The sequence below is a fragment of the Somniosus microcephalus genome, chromosome 1 (genome assembly GCF_052327205.1).
Source record: "Somniosus microcephalus isolate GS21.2 chromosome 1, FLI_Smic_1.0, whole genome shotgun sequence".
NCBI lineage: Eukaryota > Metazoa > Chordata > Chondrichthyes > Squaliformes > Somniosidae > Somniosus > Somniosus microcephalus.
The window spans coordinates 245,986,242-246,008,066 of record NC_140987.1 but is presented as its reverse complement, the minus strand read 5'-3'; the positions used below and the strand labels follow the sequence as shown (position 1 = coordinate 246,008,066).

The 21,825-nt window shown below is 44.2% G+C and overlaps 1 protein-coding gene across 1 annotated transcript in view; it reads right to left on the bottom strand.

Annotated features, from left to right (window-relative positions):
* LOC147124691 (ADAMTS-like protein 1) overlaps positions 1-21,825 on the bottom strand; it is a 145,448-nt gene that overhangs the window by 60,768 nt on the left and 62,855 nt on the right. Inside the window, exons 3-4 of the mRNA XM_085983963.1 lie at positions 4,194-4,430; positions 1,742-1,868 (exon numbers count right to left, since the gene is read on the bottom strand). Coding sequence (XP_085840089.1) covers positions 1,742-1,868; positions 4,194-4,430 — 364 coding nt within the window. The remainder of the gene's footprint in view (positions 1-1,741; positions 1,869-4,193; positions 4,431-21,825) is intronic.

Here is a 21,825-nt window from a genome sequence, read left to right as displayed (position 1 = left end):
TCATCACTGTTGCGGCATTTGTGGAGCATGTGCTTAGTGGGTAAATGCCATGCAGGGTGTAGTACTGAGTCACAGAAAACTGGAGACTCACTAGGTGGTGATGGAGGCATCATACCTGGCCTAAAATTCCCCAGTAAACCAGCCAGAGCTCTCGCTCACAATGTTTGCCTGTTGGAAAGAGCACATTGTGGACAACAGCTGGAGCTATCACTGGGCTCAGCTGTGATGTCTGTCATGGTAAATAGCGTGTCAGCACTCATTCATGAAGAATGGCCATTTGGGTGAGAATTCTGAGAGTTGCTGGCATCCATGGAACCGTAACCAAGCACGTCAACACTTTCAGGAGAGGAGAGAGGAAGGGATAAATTAAAGAAATAAAGGAACGACGCACAATGTCAGGGACTGGTGGACTGAAACAGAATTACTGGAATATTTTCAGGTATAATATAGGTTTAAGATATTCCAAATTCTTAAAGAGATTGTTTGCCCTCTTCCTAAATTACTATTAATGAAAAATAATTCAATTTTCTCGCCATCAACTTCCATAGGTACCTTAATTTGAATATGATCCAAATTAATTTTTGATCCAAGCAAGGGAGCGACTCTGGCCTGCAAATCTAACACTGAATCACAAGGTTTGAGATTAGAAATAGGTTTCCTGTTAAACTGCTCTGTGTGTCAGGATATAGTCTGGAGTGAAAGCAACTGAACATGGAGCAGGGAACAATGAGTCTGCGTATGAAAGGCCGATGCCAGCGAGTTGTTCAACATTCCCTCGTGAATGTGAGAAGCCTGCAACAGTGAGCACAAATGGTTCTTGATGGTCTTTAATGTAAAAGGATGTCAGATACTTATCATCCCTGGTGAGACCTCTGGTTTGCAATTTGAGGGTGCAGTTACATTACAAGTTTAGTGTCGGTGCCAAGCTGTTTCTGGAGTGTAAATCTGGAGTGGACCAGACTTAAACTGACTCCAGTACAACTGTAGAACTGCTTGGCTCAGTCAGTATCACTCTCACCTCTGAGACAGAAGATCATAGGTTCAAGCCTCACTCATGGGATTTAAGCATTTAATTCAGGTTGTACACAGGCAGTGCTGCATTGTTAAGCTGAGGCCCTGTCTGTCCTCTCAGGTGATGTAAATGATCCTATGGCACTAATCCTATTAAAAGAACAGCAGGGAGGTTCTCCCCGGTGTCCTGGACAACATTTATCCCTCAACCAACATCATAAAACAGATTATCTGGTCATTTTTCTCACTGCTGTACATGGAACTTTGCTGTGCATACATTGACTGTTGCATTTGCTTATATGACGACCGTGACCACACTTAAAAAATAATTAACTGGTTGTGAAAGGCTCTAAATTAGAGTTCTTTCTTACAGTTGTAGCACCCTGAAAACACTCTGTAAACTTGATTTCTGCCTTTAAGTCAAACTACAAATGGTCATCAACTATATTGGAGAAGCTCAGGATAGACATGTCTGAAAGCAAACTGAGACTGGATTCAACTTCCAGGTTGTAAGTTGAGGTTTTATCACTAGCCTTACTGGACTCTTTCAGGAGATCTTTTTGTTGATGTTATCATGAACCTGATGAACAAGGTCTCTGTTGAGAAGATGGTTTTCCAATGTCTATTATAATAGAACAATCATGGAAAGCTGAAACCCATTGCAAGACCAGTGAACAGACATTATTTGATTCCAAGTATTCAGGGAGATATTTTTTCTAACAATGCTTACATTTGTTTGATGATGCTTGAGATTTGTATTGTCCTCGTACAAGTCTGCATGTGGAACCATTCCCGCTGCAGACTCCACAGTTATCTTCCTTGGCATTGCTTCTCAGCTTGTGATCACAGCCAACAACCTGCCAAAAACAGCATTGTGTAGGAGAGTGTTAGTGCAGCTTGGTTATAGGTTCCATCTGCAATGCAACATGCAGTCACATTACAGATACTTAACCCAACAAGACCTCTCAGCAATAGGTGCACATCCTAGACTAACGGCTAGACATTTTCCACAAATGGATAAATCAATGAACTTTGCATAACATGGAAGTAACTAGCAATCAGGAACACTTTATTTATTCTCAATACCAACTAAATATTGTCCTCAACAGCGACCAGTAACAATGACGATATTTCATTCTAAGTGACTGGTCAAATGGATAAGTATGGTGGAGGCTGACATCAATATCAGGATTATGTGGACTGATTCAGTCAATTGTCCATTTCTAAACAAAGCATTCTCATTTTTACTTGAGCACTGTCCAACATACAATATCCAAAAGAGAGAGTGTGATGTGAATTCTTTTTAATAATGAAAAGCCCACAAAAAGCTGTGGAAGGATTGGAAGAGAATGTTACTAATGGTTCAACAGGAGTTATTAGGCAGGGTGCTGGTAGATAGTAATATTTAGGGGGAAATTTTAACTCTACCAACCCAGCAGAAACCAAACAGGTGGCCAGTTAAACATTCCAGGTCAGCTTCCTGCTATGGAGCTTCCAGAAGTTTTCGGGAGCGGTTATAACCTGCTTAAACAAGCAGGCAGCAAGGACACCCTCCAAAGCCGGCAGGGTCCTCTTCAACAGTTGCATGTTGGGTCTTGATGATGTCATCAGGACCTGAAACTCAGCAGCCTGAGCAGGAACTGGCATGGAGTTTCCCCAGACAGCCCGGCAGCTGATCCTAACCCTTACCTGCTCTCAGCGAGGGGCCTCTGGGCCGTGTAACTTTCCGCTACTTGCTAACAACTTCCCCATGCTACTGTGAAGTGCCTTAAGTTGTGGGTTCAAGTCCCACTCCAGCAACTTAAGTACAAAAGTCTAGGCTGCCACTCCAGTGCAGTACTGAGGGAGCACTGCACAGTCATAGGGGCAGTACTGAGGGAGCGCTGCACTGTCGGAGGGCCAGTACTGAGGGAGCGTTGCACTGCCAGAGGGGCAGTACTGAGGGAGCGCTGCACTGTCGGAGGGCCAGTACTGAGGGAGCGTTGCACTGCCAGAGGGGCAGTACTGAGGGAGTGCAGCACTATCGGAGGGGCAACGCTGAAGGAGTGCTGCACTGTCGGAGGGGCAGTACTGAGGGAGCGATGCACTGTCGGCGGGGCAGTACTGAGGGAGTGCTGCACTGTTGGAGGGTCAGTACTGAGGGAGTGCTGCACTGTCGGAGGGGCAGTACTGACGGAGTGCTGCACTGTTGCAGGGGCAGTACTGAGGGAGCGCTGCACTATTGGAGGTGACGTCTTTTGGATAAGACGTTAAAACAAGGTCCAAGTCCAATTCGCTCATCGGCCCCATTCTCCATTGTCTTCCAATCCACCAACATCTCAAATTTAAAACTGTTGCTCTTGCCTTTAAATCCCTCCACAGCCCTGCTCCTCCCTAACTCTGTAGCTTTCTCCAGCCCTTTAACCTCTTCCATTCCTCCATTAAATTACTAAATCAAGACCTCTATCAAACAGTAACTTGAATTACTACACTCTAGACATGCATTATTGTTATTAGATTAAAATTTAATTCGAAAAACTTATTTTCTTATTTAAAATAGTTAAAGGGAAAGGGGAATGAATATGGTAATTAGTGAAAAAAACATATGTTAAAACAAAAAATAGTATAGCAGAAACTTTGGAACAAGCCAGGTATCTACCTAGCCTCATGGTTTAGGAATGGTGTACGAATAACCATAACTGAATATTATCATGTCATAACTGGTGTGTGTGTGTATGCATGTGCTTGAAATGAAGAGGTGTGTATGTCCGTGCTGGGAGTAGAAGCCAGACAGCATGTGGGTGTAATTGTGGGGTGTGTATGTGTGTCTGGGTCTGTCTGTGTGTGAGGATGGGCGTGTGTGGTGTGTCTGTGTGTGAGGATGGGCGTGTGTGGTGTGTCTGTGTGTGAGGATGGGTGTGTAACTGTGTGTGTTGGGGGGGGGTGCGTATCTGTGTATGTGTATGAGGGCATGTGTGGGTGTGTATCAGTGTGTTAATGTGAGGGTGGGTGTGTGAGAATATGTGTAGGTTTGAGAATGTGTGTGAGTGTGTGTGGGTGTGTATCTGTATGCGAGAAACTCAGGAGATGTTGGGAGATAACAAAATCAAATATAATTGAATTCACTAAATATTAATTATAAATGTTATAATTGTTAATCATAATTGTGTTTCCAGTTACAATGCAGAGCACCGATTACTTACTTGGCAGTTTCCACTGATGCACATGTGCAGAGTCTCTGTGTAACATCGCGTACCATCAAGTACTTTAGGTGCGAGTTCCACAACCAGTGCCGTGCCCTTTGCTAGACACTTGAGTGCACAGGGCTTGTCAGGGTCATTGTAAATGGGAAGCCAATCATAGTACTGTCCTTGGTACTTGACATCATTGTGAGCAGAGCATTGCTGAGCACGAAAGTCACCAGCTTCCAGTGGGCAGTCCTACGTGCAAAGGAAAATGAAAAGTAAAAGGTACTGATTTGGATTATTCTGAAGGAAATGTTTAAATGATGAAATTTGTACTTCACTGGAAAGTGATCAACTGATAGCAAACTAGAAAGAGAATGAGCCTGAATACATTGGCCTAATCCCTTAACTGAACTCAGCAGATGTAATTGCAAATTAGATTGACCTGATACAAACCAATAATGTAATTGAATCCTTTGCATTTACAAATACTTGGTGAACAGAATAAATTGAGAGGTCATTTATCAATTAGCTATTAGCACAGCGAAGGAAATGATAGATTATATTTTCCTGCATCATCTTCTGCTTATTTTCACGAGTGACTGAAGTGCAGACTCTTCCGTGATTTTTAATTTCTGCACAAAGAACCAAACTTTGTCAAGATGGACAAATAGCCCCCGACAATAACTGAAGTGAAAACTTATTAAAGCCACTGCAGATATAATTGGTGGAATGAGGAGCTGACCATCCTTCAATACTAATCATTGTTAATGATTTTTCACTATTTCCAGGCACAAAAAGGAGAAAATGAGCTAGAAATTCATTATAGCCCAGGAATGGGTGGTATCATTAGAAAAGTTTGAGAATTAATGCCAGGCCAGGCTTTAGACTGCACGCAAAATTCATTCTCACTGCTCAAAGAAATGATTGGGACGCTATTTCAAGTCTTAAAGGCCGAGCTCAGTGGCGTTACACTCAAAGGGTGGACCAATATCGAACGCAGCCTAATTGCAACTCATCATTGCCACAAGCTTTTTTCACTACTTATAGGGGAGGTTCAATGATGCTGCAGACTTGCGCTCCAGAACTAGCCATGCCTCCAGCCAAGCTGTTCCAGTACAGCTACAACACTGGCATCTATCCGACAATGTGGAAAACTGCCCAGGTATGTCCTGTCCACAAAAAGCAGGACAAATCCAATCCGGCCAATTACCGCCCCATCAGTCTACTCTCAATCATCAGCAAAGTGATGGAAGGTGTCATCGACAGTGCTATCAAGCAGCACTTACTCACCAATAACCTCCTCACTGATGCCCAGTTTGGGTTCTGCCATGACCACTGTACTCCCGACCTCATTACAGCCTTGGTCCAAACATGGACAAAGGAGCTGAATTCAAGAGGTGAGGTGAGAGTGACTGCCCTTGACATCAAGGCAGCATTTGACCGAATGTGGCATCAAGGAGCCCTAGTAAATCTGAAGTCAATGGGAATCGGGGGGAAAGCTCTCCACTGACTGGAGTCATACCTCGCACAAAGGAAGATCATTGTGGTGGTTGGGGGTCAATCATCACAGCCCCAGGACATCGCTGCAGGAGTTCCTCAGGGCAGTGTCCTAGGCCTAACCATCTTCAGCTGCTTCATCAATGACCTTCCCTCCAACATAAGGTCAGAAATGGGGATGTTCGCTGACGACTGCACAGTGTTTAGTGCCATTCACAACTCCTCAGATAATGAAGCAGTCCATGCCCGCATGCAACAAGACCTGGACAACGTTCAAGCTTGGGCTGATAAGTGGCAGGTAACATTCGCGCCACACAAGTGCCAGGCAATGACCATCTCTAACAAGCGAGAGTCTCCGACCCTTGACATTCAATGGCATTACCATTGCCGAATCCCCCACCATCAATATCCTGGGGGTCACCATTGACCAGAAATTTAACTGGACCAGCCACATAAATACTGTAGCAACAAAAGCAGGTCAGAGGCTAGGTATTCTGCAGCAAGTGTCTCACCTCCTGACTCCCCAAAGCCTTTCCACCATCTACAAGGCACAAGTAAGGAGTGTGATGGAATACTCTCCACTGGCCTGCAGGAGTGCAGTTCTGACAACACTCAAGAAGCTCGACACCATCCAGGACAAAGCAGTCCTCTTGATTGGCACCTCATCCTCCACCTTAAAAAACATTCACTCCCTCTACCACTGGCGTACCGTGGCTGCAGTGTGTACCATCTACAAGATGCACTGCAGCAACTCACCAAGGCTTCTTCGGCAGCACCTCCCAAACTCGTGACCTCTTCCACCTAAAAGGACAAGGGCAGCAGGTGCATGGGAACACCACCACCTCCAAGTTCTCCTCCAAGTCACACACCATCCTTACTTGGAAGTATATCGCCATTCCTTCATCATCGCTGGGTCAAAATCCTGGAACTCCCTGCCTAACAGCACTGTAGGAGTACCTTCGCCACACAGACTGCAGCGGTTGAAGGCGGTGGCTCACCACCACCTTCTCAAGGGCAATTAGGGATGGGCAATAAATGCTGGCGTTGCCAGCGATGCCCACATCCCATAAACGAATTAAAAAAAACCCTCAATCTTAGCATTCCTGGCTGTGCAGCTGCCTCAGCAAGGAGAAACACAACAAGGAGAAGGAGACGGAGGACTGAAGCAGGTGTGCTAATGACAGACCCACCTCAGTCGGGTGGTCAGGGTGATTGAATGCTTCAACAAATGCTACATACCACCATCTGTACCACAAGCTTTACACACTGCCCAAAGCACCACACCCCCAGCACTCACCCACCAACAATCTCTACCTACCAACATTCACATCCACATCTCACACCTTGCACACAATGACAGCTATTCAACTATGGCAGGCACAAGGATCATTAGTTATTAGAATGAATTTGATATGTTTATGCATAAATTTATTCATGAAGTTTGCAATATTTTGTGGTCTCTCTCATTTCACCTTTGCACCCAGAAAGACGCTGTGATATGGCATGACACAGGGATGGTATGATGGGGGTGTGGTGAGCAAAAGGGATCTGGGGTTTAAGTCATCCTGGTGTGAGGCTGGAGGTCTGTTTGGAGGAGGTGGCAGAGTTCTGTGGCCACCACCTTGGTGATGCGGAGCTGTCTAATACACTACTCCTCGCTTAATTGAAGGTAGGGGAAGTGCTTTCGGAATACCCTCAGAGGGTAAGGCCTCCTGGTGAGAACCCCTGATGTCCCTCCTCATCTCTCTGTGCACATGTTCCCGCATTTCTCACTGCCTACGCTCCATCCATCGTAGATCCTGGAGGGTGAGGTGGCGCCAGTACAGCCCCCATTAATGTTGCCAAGTGTAGCAGTTTGAATCTTTGAACAATAAATGTAGTTACTTTGTAGTTGCCAGAAGACTGTTGATACAAAAGAAGCTTGAAATTACTCATAAAAACTGTTCAGTGGCTGAAACTGACAAGCAACCACTGAAACTAACCTGCCCTGACAGCTGGGAGCGATTAACGCCTTTAAATAACATAGCTGGAGCCGGCTTCCTGGAGCTGCACACCAGCTCTCCCTGTTGCTGTCTGGTCGAGGCGCTAAGGTAAGTGGCGACAATTAATTTTCCAGATCAGGCGGCCAGTGAGTGTTGCAAGCTCACTGACGTCATGATCTGCCTGGCGTTGAAGTCCCCGGCAGTACATCGTACCGGCAGCGCAAGGGGGGGGGGGGGGGCGGATTTGCCATGCGGTGCAGGATTCGCCTCGCCCCAGCGCTACTCCATCAGCGCCCCATTACTGCCATCCGCTGGTGCTAACAGGAGGTGCTAAGGTATCGAATCTTTCCCCCATTGTCTCTTATTCTCATCCTAGTGAATAATCAGTAGTTGATGAAATAATGGGATCGATTTTCATTGACCCGTGGAGTCAGGATTGGAGGCATGTGGGGGGTTAAAGTCCTGAATTCGGGGGTTCCGACACCATCCCGCCCCCAACCCGCCTCCATGTAAGTTTCAAAGGAGGCGGGTACCAGCCCCGCACTGGGACCCGCCTCCCCGAGGCGGGAAGGGATTAGTGCCAATTAACTGCCTGTTAACAAGTAGTTAACAGGCAGTTTTTAGCCTAATCCCTATTTTAAAGCTTGAAGTGTGGGATTCCCGACAACTCCAAACCACGCCAAGTTAGAGGAGTCGGGCCGTTGGGTTGAAGGACTTGGAGGGGTCGAGATGTCGGTGTTCAGGTGAGTGATGGGTGCATGAGTGCAAAGGTAAGTGTGTTTGGTGTGTCTAATGTGTGTAAAGAAGTTTAAATTACCTTACCTTTTCTGCCTTCCTTCTTCTAGGTTTCGGGAGTCCATCATCTAACCGGCACAGAAAGCAGAATGGCTGCGAACTGTCAAAAGTGACAGCCTGCAGCTTTCTGTGCTGGTGAGATTTCTAACTAAGTCTGTGTAGAAGGACTCAGGTTAGAAGTAAGACTGTCAGTGTTTGACAGCTTCAAACAGCTGTCAAACGCTGATATTTCATCTGTCAAATTAGGGGGATTAAATACGTACGTGGGGTTACAGGGATAGGGTGGGATATGTGTTGGTGTAGGGGTTACAGGGATCGGGTGGGATATGTGTCGGTGCAGGCTCGATGGGCCGAAATGGCCTCTATCTGCACTGTGGGGTTTCTGTGATTCTGTGAAAACGTCTTAACAGATGAAATTTCAATCTGTGATGTCACCTGTTGCCGGGTGGCCCTTAATTGGCCTGCTGAGCCCGCTGGGCGGGCTCAACAAGGTCAATCAAGTTAAAATCATGTGGACTGGCCGCATCTCAATGGAGGCGGGACTACAACCCCGAAAGTTGTAGTCCCGCCTCCTTCCCGACTTCTGAATGAAAATCACCCCCAATAGTCTTGGCAATGCATCCCCTCTAACTACACTGGGATCGGAGGCTGTGGGACCATAGTCTTGATCCACTCAACCGGTTAACACAAACATGGTAAATCATGACATCAGTGCCAACCAATGAGTGCAGCATGATCTGCTATGACATAATAGTGATTGCCCCCCAATAATAAATAAGGAAACAGATGGTAAAGGCCATCACAGATAGGGCTGGCAAAAAGCACAGGAGAATTAATTGCACCAGGTATCTGTCACGATCAAAAGAGCATAAAATAATCATGGTCATTGTGGAGTGAACATTGAATTCATTGTAAATTCTACTGTAATATGGATATAAATCTCACTCCAATTTACTAGTCAAACCCATCACTTTTACACTGACTAACAAATTAATGGTTATATGATGCAAAAATACTCAGGTCATAGATACTGGATAAATATACAATCTTTGCACATCAAATTGCACGGGTTTTAACATTTCCTTTTACAATTCAATTTTTAAAGCAATTTCACAATGTTGTGTAATGGCCACAGTTGTGTTTGATTTTACAACGATTCTATAAAATGGCCAATACAATTTCTAACAAGGTTAGTTTTCACAATTACATGACTGGGACTTGGCAACAATTGCATATCATAATAAGTTCAGAGTTTAAGGTGTTCAGTTTAAGTTGCCATGTTTCACCGGCATTTGGAAATAATTACTTTATAATATCAACTATTATGGTAAATTCAATGCCATGATCACCATTTGAGCCCTGCCAGTGTCAAGTGGCGATTAACTTGGTGCAGAGATTTCTGCTGTGCTCTGGCTGCTGAGGTGCTATAAAATAATAAGGAAGTACTAACTCAAGACTTTTTCTAAATAGAAATCAGAGCTTCCATCTGGACTTAATGTAAGTCAACGAGTCTTGTTTGCCTTACAGCTATTTATATTTAAAGGGGCGGTGTCACTACATTGGGGAGTTTTCAGGAAGGCTTAGTTTCTGGAACAACCTGCTTTGAATATTCAGGCAGTGGTTGCCACGATGGCCACGGGGGAAGGGCGCATTCCAGAAGACGCTACGCAAACTATTGCAGTGAAGTGTTTGTAACTTTATATAAAGAAAATCATTCTAGGATGGGCCCCAAAAGGTCAGTGGGTAAATGCAGTGCCCAGACTTTTGGAGCTGATCTGTGATAAGTTAGCTGATCTCAGCTGGTGAGGCGGTGAACATCCCACGATGCTCCCCAAGATTGAAAACCTATCAACATGCATTATCCAGGCTGGCAAATGAAGAATGGCCATTTGGACAAGGCATTTCCCAATTGAACTGAGCTCCAGTGTTAGCCACTGCCTTCAGCATCGGATGAGAGCAGAAATGAGGCAGAACAAAGCACTCCAGCAGCACATAAATGAAGACAATGATGCCAGAATTTCAACAACAGCATCATTATTCTCCTTGGGGATGAGTGAAGATAAGCAAGGCTTCTTTGGGGCTGAATCAACTCTAAGACAACACAAATGGCGATGGAAGATTGCGTGCATGGTTACTCTCCATGTCAGACTTTGTAATCGAATACCTGAACCCAGCAGGTCCGCATTACTCCAGGGGTGTCTGCACTATGGTTCTTTGGTCATGTGTGGCCCATAACAGGAATGTAGGAATAGGAGGAGGCCATTCAGCCCCAAGTCTGTTCCGCCATTCAGTGAGATCACAGCTAATCAGTATCTTAACTCCATCCACCCGCCTTGACTCCATATCCTTTAAAGCCCTTAGCCAGCAAAAATCTATCGCTATCAGATTTCAAATGATTAATTGAGCTAGCATCTACTGCTTTTTGTGGGGGAGAGTTCCACGCTTCTACCACCCTTTGTGTGAAGAAATGTTTCCTAACTTCTCTCCTGAATGGCCTGGCTCTGATTTTAAGGTTAGGTCCCCTTGTCCTAGACTTCCCCACCAGCGGAAATCGTTTCTCTCTCTCTACCCTATCAATTCCTTTCAATAAGCCCTAGAAATCCAACCCATGAAGCCAAGGCAATTGAGTCTCCTTTTGCACTTGTATTTTTTAATTTGCTCCTTGGTGCTGTCTGAATGTTGTGGGCCCAAGAGTTAGTAAAGGATGGTTGATGAATAAATTCTACATCAGAGCATTTGTTAGTATGTGCAACTTGAGATGTATGCAAATCAATGGAAACGTTGATTTAAATGTTAAATGTGGCATGTCAGGATCCTTGGTAAGCACATAAGTGACTAACAGAGGCAGCAATCTTGGTACTCTTGATAAATGAGCAGCCAGTGCGGCTCATTACTGGGGCCTTGGGGGATAAAGCTGTCATTCGGAGCTAGGATGTTTCCACTCAGCTCGAGTGCAAACTAGTGCTGTAACATATGGCCCAGAAATTTGGGTCTCCCCGGGTGAGTACGCACGGGGTACTCACCCGTAGGCCCAATGGAAGTGCCGGTTTCCTGCATGCACTGCGCATGCGCGGGAAACCGGCACTTCCGTTCCTCTGAACGAAGAGGTTCAGAGGTCGAACGCGTGCGCGGGAGGGGCTGCGCGTGCGCATCGAACTTCGTTTTTTTTTAACAGGTTTTCCCGGGAGGGTAAGCCTGCAGCAGTTAGAAATGTAAAAAGCAGGCGTAAGGCCTGCTTTTTACAAGGTAAGTGGTGAATTAATTAAAATTAAAACATTTTTTCCACAGGTTTATTATTTTTAAATACTTTAAAGCATGGTAAGTTTATTTTTAGCCCCGTTAGAAAATAACATTATTTTTTTCAAAAATTTACATTATTGTTTAAAATAGTTATTTCATGTAATTTATAGATTATTTTAAAAATGAGATTTTTTTTTAAAACTTAATTGAAGATTTAGTGCTATTTTGGGGCCATAGTATTTATAAGTCTTGACAGCACCTCCTGTCAGACTTATGAATGGAGCATTTCCTGCTCCGATTGGCTCCCCATGGCCCACGTGATCCCAGGGGACGCATCAAACTAACTGCGCCCCTGGGATACGCAAGCACTGCACGCCGGCAGCTGGACCAGGCCCCGGATCAGAATTCCATGGGGGCCCAGAGCTCAAGAGCTGGCGCGCAAGGTAAGTGCAGATCGGGGGCTTGCACCCACGGGAAGCCCCCGACCCGAATTTCTGGGCCATTGGGTGATCTTTGTTGGACAGCGAGTGGGATTAGTATTAGTTGTATCAAAGTAGGATGGCAAGAGCCAAGCTAAGTGAGTGTACTACTATGGGACAGAGAATACATATCCTGATTGGGCAACACAAACTCTACCTGTGTGGATTTCTCAGGAGCTTTGTTTGCAGATATAGGGCAATGGGCGGCTGACCACAAAACCCTACATCATATGCTCCCTGGTTTAGAAGCCTTGTAAAGTCCCATAAACACACTTCACCCTACAATAACCTTTTAAGTTAAATAAAAATAAATTTCTCTAAAATAGCACAGTTTAAGGGGAAATTAAATGGTTTATTAAATCTACAGGAAACTTTCGATTAACCGGCCACTAAATAACCGGAAATGTCGGTTAACCGGCAAAATTCAGGAGTCGGTTCAGATAACTTTTTTTAATTTTAGTTACTTTTTTTACTCATTTCTGGCTGTGCAAGCATCTAACTGAAGCTGTTGCTAAGCTACAGAGATGCTTGCAAGCTGTGCTGATTGTTTTGAAGCTGTTGCTAAGCAACAGGGTTTGTTGCTAGATACGGAGCTCAAAAGCTCCGTATGTTTTAACTATAGCGCTCGATTCTCCGGCAATGTTGATAGACCAGCACCAGCTCGGTCCCGTCCGTGCCGGATACCAGAAAGTTTCCTGTAATAATAATTTAGTAAAAGAAATCAGGAAAAAACACATTTTACCTAATGTTGCTAATAATGGTTTTACAAATTGTCATGTAGTCACCATATTTATTTTCTAATACAGGAAACTCTTTGGTATCCAGCACCGACAGGACCGGCGTGTTGCTGGTTGATCAAAAATTCCGGATGACGGAGAGGGTTATCTACCGAGGCTATTTTTAACAAAAAAAAATGAAAAAATCAAGAAATGTGCAGTATACAGTAATTGGGTACTCACCTACAGAATGTTGTATTAAATGGATGGTGGATGATGCTTGATTAAGTACAGTACTGCCAGTTGAGGGTAATGCAATGCAATGACTGCCAGCAGCGCAGGAGACACAAAGTACCCCTGTAAAATGGCGGATCAGAAGAGACTACCGGCAGCGCAGGAGAGTCAGACTCCTGTTATTGAGGTGTTCCGACTTCCGATAGCGCCAAGAAGCCGAGTAGTGGCAGTTTGGAGAACTACCCCCACTGACTAACTCGGCCACCGCGGGAGACTCGGACTCGGGCTCGGCAACATTGCCGGTTATTGAGGTGTTGTTTTTGGAGTGAGAATTTTGCCAGTTAATAGAGAATTCCGGATATTTAGGTGCCGTTTAAACAAGAGTTTCCTGTAATAGCTGTACAGCATCATACACTCTCTGAAGCATGTAACAGAGTTCAATTAAAGAACATTTGCACAATATCTGATAGTGCAGCAGGTAGCAGGCTGAGCTACTTTTATAGATTTCCATTTTGTTAACACGTCTAATTTGTCATGAAGATATTTCACAGCATTAGTTGGGAAGTTGTGTCATGTCTCTGCTATGGTCAGGAATGGAATTAGCCCAGGGTACAGCAACATTTTCTATTGTGGCTGCAGATAGACAGTTTCAGGGCAGATTCTTCAGAGTCCAACTATACTGTTGAGGCATTATAAAAGCTGCATTTATGCTGCCATATTTGCAGCCATACCAAGTGGTTCTGAGAAGGCATCAAAGCAAAAGTGTCAAAATAACTCAGGACACTACAAAGCAAACTAAAGCCCAGAGTTGTGAGAATCTTCCAGGAGGCGGTCTCTCAAAATGTGCTGTATAAATCTAACCAAAGGAACTGAAGAGCAAATGCCCTCTAGGGAGTAACAGTTCAACTGAAGGCACATCATCATGGATAGCTTAGTGATCAACTGTGCCAGCAAGAATTGAGTCTAAAGATCCAAAGCAACATATACCTCAACAGATTGGCGAACCACTTGCACTAGGACTGGTTATCCAATATAAACTGTCCATTAAGAAGCTTTCCAGCTTCCAAAGTACACATCTCTTTATTACACAATATTAATGATTTTCTTAAAATGCCTTAGTAGCAATATTATAAAATAGAATTGCAATAGTGTATCGAACCTTGGGTAAGGAATTTCTTGAAAGACTCAGACTCTTTAACCCTGATGTCTTCAGCAGGTCACAGGCTGAAACTGAGAGTTATTTAATAGTGGCAGCACCTTAATATCATGTGATTAGGGCTCTATACTTTTCTCAACACATCCATAGTTTAGTACACAGCAAAAGCTGACAAACATCCTTAAGAAGATAATACAGTTGCCAATACGTTGACAACTAAACAGCCCTGAGTACAGGCTTATGACAGGTGAAGACAATCAGTCACACTGAGAGTGCAGTAGGACACAGGTTTGTTGTAACTTGCTGCAAGTTGCATTATTCCATCAGTCCTAATGCAGGAACAAAACACAAGCGCTGGTATGGAGCCGAGCAGGAAGGAGGCTCAAGCAAGATGGCGTAAGATTTATTTTCTAGGGGACCCTGGGATACTGATTTTTAACAGCTTGGGGGAGTGGGGGAGTGGAGGCCTGGAGCCACAGCTACTGTGAAATCAGCTCATGGAAATCATTTTCTGGCACAGTGCACAACGTGCTAGGTATACCGGGGAGTCGTGGGAAGAATTTCAGGTGCCAGCAGCCTGTATAAAGAAGAGATTTTATGATAAGTCAGTCCTATAGGAAGCAGCTCTCCCCTTCCACTTCCAATCCAAACAGCACTGTGCGCCTGGACACGATTTGGCTGCTCCAGCTGCATTATAGGGAGGCACCCTCACCATAGTCATTTCTGGGGCCTTAATGAGCTTGGCGCACAGATTGTGTGCAGGTACCCAGCCCCCAGTCCCCAGCTCCTAGCTCCCGGCTCCCGACTCTCTCCCGGCTCTCTTCCAATGTCCCACCTCCCAAAGTCCCAGCTTCACACATATTGGCATGCTAGGCCAGGTTGTCATTGGCTTCAGATCTCCTTATCCGATAATATCCACCGCTTTGTTATCAGCTCCTTTATTCTGTGCATTTTCCAGCATTTTGGAGTCTACAGTAATTTTGCCTTTCAAAGCCAAAAATGATTTATCCTGGAAGGGTTACAGATATTTTTAGTAAAGTATTTGTATAGACTTCAGTACAACTTTACAGGGCCCTTCCATTGGGAATTAACCCCAATGATAACCTGCGCTGATCTGTGAATTGAAACCCTTTAACATTAAGCTACAGTATCTGGCTTAAGATAACAACAGACCATACACAGTTGCTATCATACCCTTAGACTTCATTAGTTGTGAGGCAGGATTTACATGCCAGCCTGCCGGAGATAGCAGTAATAGTTAAATCTGCATTAATGCAGCATGGCGAGTGTTATTTCTTTTCAGTGCTCTATGGATTTTGGCACAGTAATGTCAATCATATTATTTTAGAAGCAGAATCCTGTTCAGTGATTGGCTTGGGCACAATCAGAGAAATGATGAACACTTTTTCGGGGCGCTAATTTTAGCACCCCGAAAAAGTTAGCACCCCTACACCGGGGGTGCTAATGGGAGACGCAAAGCAACCCAATTTTTCCCCCTTAAGCTTTGATTCAGATTTGTACTTTTTTATAAAACCCTCAGTCGCCTCCTGTCAAAGTGAAAGGCCTAAATTTCTATAGTCCTCTCTCCTAACACAGTTCTCTGATTCTAGGTTTCAGTCTTGTCGTTCTTCTGTCTCCATGGCTTCAATCTGTCTGGTGTTTCTCAATGAGCAAAATTGGACACAATCCTCAACATGTGATGTGACCAGAACATTGTCTACTTTAAGCATGGCTTCCTCCAACTTCGATCTTTATTGTTTTGGCTATATAGTTCAGCATTATAGAATAATGGAATGATACAGCACAGGAGGCGGCCATTTGGCCTATCAGGCCTGTGCCGGCTCTTTGTTAGAGCTATCCAACTAATCCCACTCCCCTGCTCTTTCCCTATAGCCCTGTAATTTTTCCCCTTCAAGTATTTATCTAATTCTCTATTGAAAGTTACTATTGAATCTGCTTCCCAGCCCTTTGAGGCAGTGCATTCCAGATCACAACTACTCGCTGTGTCAAAAAATGTTTCCTTATGTCGCCTCTGGTTCTTTCGCTAATCGCCTTGAATCTGTGTCTTCTAGTTACCATTCCTCTGCCACTGGAAACAGTTTCTCCCTCTTTACTAAAAGCGGTTCAATTCTGCAATGTCATGTTTGACTAAATTTAGCCTGGAAATGAGTGATGTTATTTTTGGACTATTGATGTTATTGTGTAACTCTTGACGAAGCTCACATCAAATTCCCCTCTCCTCTGCTTTAATGTAAAAATAACAGAGAGATTTGATATGAGCATATTCAGTGTTCCTATGATAACAACGCTGACAGTAATTTGTAGCCTATTAAATATCTTGTTTGCCATGCTTTACTGTGAAGACTTTCATACAAGATGCATGAACTGAAATAGTATCTCAGTGATTTAGTGTAATGTTTCAGCTGCTGTAGCAACCTGATAACACAAATACAGGTGCGGAAAAGCTCATAGCTCTTCTTTATAACTTACAATTTAAAATTAAATGAAATAAATACTGATTTGTTAATAAACCTAACCCTTCAGCAAATTAAATTACTACAAAGCTCATATGATGTCTGCTTGATGGATAAGCTTCTTCACAACATTACTAATTATCAACAGAATATCAAACATGAGTTAATTCAGTAACATGTTGCTTTCTATTACTGGATGAGTAAGTATTTGATTGATGCTGAATTTTCTGCATTATACCTGCATGACTCCCATTTTTGTACTTATCTTTGCCATAGTTTCAATTCCTGGAATATTGTGTGGGACTCATATTTAGTATTATTTAAAAAGTGAGCATATTTTTCTAGCAAATAATTACCAGAGACATTAACCATTTGTGTTACCATTTTCTTTCAAGTAATGCTGAATTCTCCATAGTAACAACTAGCATTTCTGTAGCACCATTAACATAGAAATTGTATCAAGGTGCTTCTTGGAGGTGTAATGCTGTACAACTGTAGTGTCAATTATCTGACCCTGGTGCCCTGCCACACCTGATCACACTGTGTGCGTTTTGGTAGGCCAGCGGACCTCTCATGATTTTACAAGATTAACTTGTGAAAATAATTTGTACACCAGTGCACATTGGCCCAAGTGCGGACAGACTAGCTGATGAACTTAAACAGCCAATGTTTGCATTTAAAGGGATGCAGAAGTGGCCACATATTTAGACACAATTCCTGAGCCTTTATGCAGGTACAAATGGACTTCAAACAGCTGTATGGGGAGGAGGGAGAGAAGAACTCATGACTGAAACTACAGCAAAGTCTCCTGAGCACAGCAGGATTATTTCTCCAGCAAAGTGCAGTGAGTGGAGGATAGTTACATAATACCAGTGATGTGCATAAAATCAATCCCAGTCACTTACAGCAGTGCGGTGTCCAGACGTGATTGACGGGGTAATTACCCAATCATCTTTAATCTGGCCGGGGCTTGAAGTGTCATGATATGCAGCCTAGTTTTAATTCAATTCCGAGTGAGTACAGGTGTGGGGACTAGAATTATCACAGTGCAATGGGTGCTCTTCTAAGGTCAAGTTGAATGAACATTGTTGAGGGCGACGAAAGGGAGCTTTACTTTGCATCTGACTCTTCCACACTTGGTCCGGAAGTGCTTGTTACTGACACTAAATAACAGAAGTGGAAAAAGTCCTTCACGTCCAGCATCAACATCATTCACACTGGTCAGCACCAAAACAAACAGATATTGAAAAGAATCATCTAGATTGCCAGACTGCAGCATTTGGGCTTAAACAATCTGCCTCAAACACTCTATAATGCATGTAATCATTCTGTTGAGAAAATGTGGAAAAAGACCAGTGAAATGAAACAAATTGGTAATTGCTGCATTCCTCCACGGTCGCTATTAAATAATTTCCCCCTGAAGTATAAGTAGGAGCTAAAGACACTTACTTACCTGTCAAAACATTTTCTTCCTGACGTTACCAGTTTGAGGATTCAAGTTCCTACAACGGAGCTCAATTTAAGGAATGTGCAGTTTGTGTACACATGCCAGAGACCGTGCTCCTCACTGCTGGGTCCCTGCCAATCACACCGTCACACTCCGGGCGGCAGGGGTGCAGAGAAAGGGGCAGAGAACAAGGAGATAAAAATACACACTGGCGTCGTCAGAAATTGACCACTATTGTGAAAACTTCAGATGAGACAACAGCAGGAAGAAGTGTTTATAACAGGTAGGCATCCCTAACCTCAAATCTATACATGAGAGAGAGACTGTGAACAACTTGGGGGAAAAATTCGGTCATGCCTCTTTTGGGGCGCTGACTTCGCCGGGGCGTACTTTTAGTGCCACGAAAAAGTTAGCGCCCCGTGCCATAAATTGAGTGGTAGAAGGTGGGGCGCTACAGGAAGCGCTCCCCCTCCTTCCTGGGGCACTACCATTCAATATCACGGCGCAACAGCGCCGCGATATAAGAGTATAAGTGAGTGGGCAAGAATGTGGCAGATGGGGAATAATGTGGGGAAATGTGAGGTTATTCACGTTGGTAGGGAGAATAGAAAAACAGAATATTTTTTAAATGATGAGAGACTATTAAATGTTGTTGTTCAGAGGGATTTGGGTATCCTTGTACATGAAACACGGAAAGTTAACATGCAGGTACAGCAAGCAATTAGGAAGGCAAATGCTATGTTGGCCTTTATTGTAATAGAGTTGGAGTACAAGAGTAAGGAAGTCTTGCTGTAATTGTACAGGGCCCCGCTGGGCCACTGGGGAACGGAGTGCCGGGAAAACAGCCCGGCACTCGAGAGGAGCGCCGGGCTGATCGAGCGCGGCCGGCACTCCACAGGAAGAAGTGGAAGGGGGCAGGTGTTGGCAGGCGGCTCAAAAAAATGGCCACCTGCCCTTTCATTTGCGCCGCCGCGGCCACAAAAACGCCACCCTGATCCTGTCGGACATATCGTCCAGTGGTAGGTCAGGGGGCGTGACCAAAGTTTGCGGCTGGGGCACGAGCGGTGATGTCATTGCCGGAGGCGCAGCACCACGGGGCACTACCAGCTACCGTGGGGCGTTACCGGCTACCGCCACCGCTAACCTCCCACTGAATTTTGCGGGAGCACTAATGGGAGGCGCAAAGCAACCCAATTTTTCCCCCCTTGTCTTTTGTTCTTGGGATGTGGGCAACGGTGTCAATCAAGGCAGCATTATTGCCCATCCTGAGTGGCCCTGAGAACATTGAGAATCAGCCTTGTAGTGTGGGACTGGAGTCACATGGAGCCACAGGACATTAGTGAACCAATGACAAGCCAGTTGCTTTCATGCTCATCTATAGAAAGAAAGACTTACATTTATAGAACGCCTTCCACGACCACCGGACGTCTCAAAGCGCTTTACAGCCAATGAAGTACTTTTTGGATTGGAGTCACTGTTGTAATGTGGGAAACATGGCAGCCAATTTGCGCACAGCAAACTCCCACTGATAATGACCAGATAATCTGTTTTTGTTATGTTGGTTGAGGGATAAATATTGGCCAGGACACCTGGGGTAACTCCCCTGCTCTTTTTCAAAATAGTGCCATGGGACCTTTTACGTCCACCTGAGAGAGCAGACAGGGCCTCAGTTTAATGTCTCATCTGAAAGACGGCACCTCCGACAGTGCAGCACTCCCTCAACACTGCACTGGGAGTGTCAGCCTAGCTTTATGTGCTCAAGTCCCTGGAGTGGGACTTGAACCCACGACCTTCTGACTCAGAGGCAAGAGTGCTACCCACTGAGCCACAACTGACACTGATCCCCTAGAGGCAGTGATTCCGATTAGTAATCCCATGGGAGGCAGTGACTCCCACGAGTAATCCCCTGGGAGGTTTACTCCAGCTCAAATCAACACCTTCAGAAAAAGAGAAGAGAAAATTGTGGAGGCGGGGATTTAAAAAAAGCTTTAACCCTGGCGATAAAGTCATACAAGTGTTGGATTCAAGGCCTGATAGACCTTAGCATTGCCCTGGGCGTCTCCCTGCAGACTGGGTCTAACTGCACAGTAACAATACCAGAACAGTATCTCACAGCAGGTTTCTCCCACTCGGAAAAGCATTCAATTCTGAAATTCCGACATTTGTTGGTGGAAATAACCATAAACAGAGCAATAAAAAAGTCGCCATGGAAATTAAAAGCTAAACTGCAAGACACGTGGACCCTGCATCATCAGCTGACTAAATATATTCTACCAGAGTTCATTAGCATTTAGTGGTCTGGTAAGGAAAGAATTAAACATCCAATGTTTGGTAAAGACAGTCTCCTCGATTATCATGCAAGTGCACTCCACAATTAAACAAACCACACAATTAAATAAACATTATCAAGGATCAAAAATGTTTTACATCTGGTGGAAATTCAGTTGCAATCCCAGCTGTCATGCATAAGTAATTACGTAAGTATCAGTTCAGGTTGAAAGGTCACAGAACACACAAACAGATGCAAGAGATTCCTAGGACCGTGTCTGGAGATTCCCACAGGAAACCAGTCTGCCCATAGGAATCAGTAACAGCATTTAACGTGCAGCCACAGCATTAAAACAATGGAGCTTGACTCTCTCTTTAAAAAAATTTTAATTTAAAGTTTATTTATATTATACTTTGTTCACTGTGAAAGTTCACCTTTTATCACTATCAGGCTGCAAGACAGTAAATTTTTTATTCACTATCTTAGGTTTAATTGCAAATATTCTGTCAAAAACCGATCTACAGTATGTTCAAATTTAAAACATTGGGATGTATTTTGCTCTGGTCACTAATATGAGTGGAAAAGTCAGTGCGATTATAAAATGGGGCAATCTGTTTTATATTTGCACCAATTATTTCACTCTTTACTGACCAGAGGAACATGTAGCCAATTATCGGCAGAGGTTTAATGCAGTACAATGCTGACATTCTGATTTCTTCCGAGACAACTCGGTGTTTCCAAAAAGAAACAATCATTAAACCTTCAATAAATAAAATAATTAAAAATGAGGGACTTCAGTTATGTGGAGAAACTGGAGAAGCTGAGATTGGTCTCCTTAGAGCAGAGAACGTTAAGGGGAGATTTAATAGGAGGTGTTCAAAATCATGAGGGGTTTTGATAAAGTAAATAAGGAGAAACTGTTTCCAGTGATAGAAGGGTTGGTAGCCAGAGGACACAAATTTAAGATTAGCAAAAGAACTAGAGGCAACATGAGGAAATATTTTTTACACAGCGAGTTATGATCTGGAATGCACTCACTGAAAGAGTGGTGGAAGCAGATTCAATAGTAACTTTCAAAAGGGAACTGGATAAATACTTGAAGGGAAAAATTTACAGTGCTATGGGGAAAGAGCAGGGGAGTGGGATTAACTGGATAGCTCTACCAAAGAACAGGCACAGGCATGATGGGCCAAATGGCCTCTTTCCATGCTGTATCATTCTATGAAAACACTTACCTTTGGTTGGTAGCTGGGGGTGCAGGTGGTGCAGGGGGCACTGAAGAATCCTGAGGGCCAGGCCCAATGCCAGGCCCAAATCAGCCCCGCTCATTGGTAATGAATTTATCAAAGGGCTTCTTT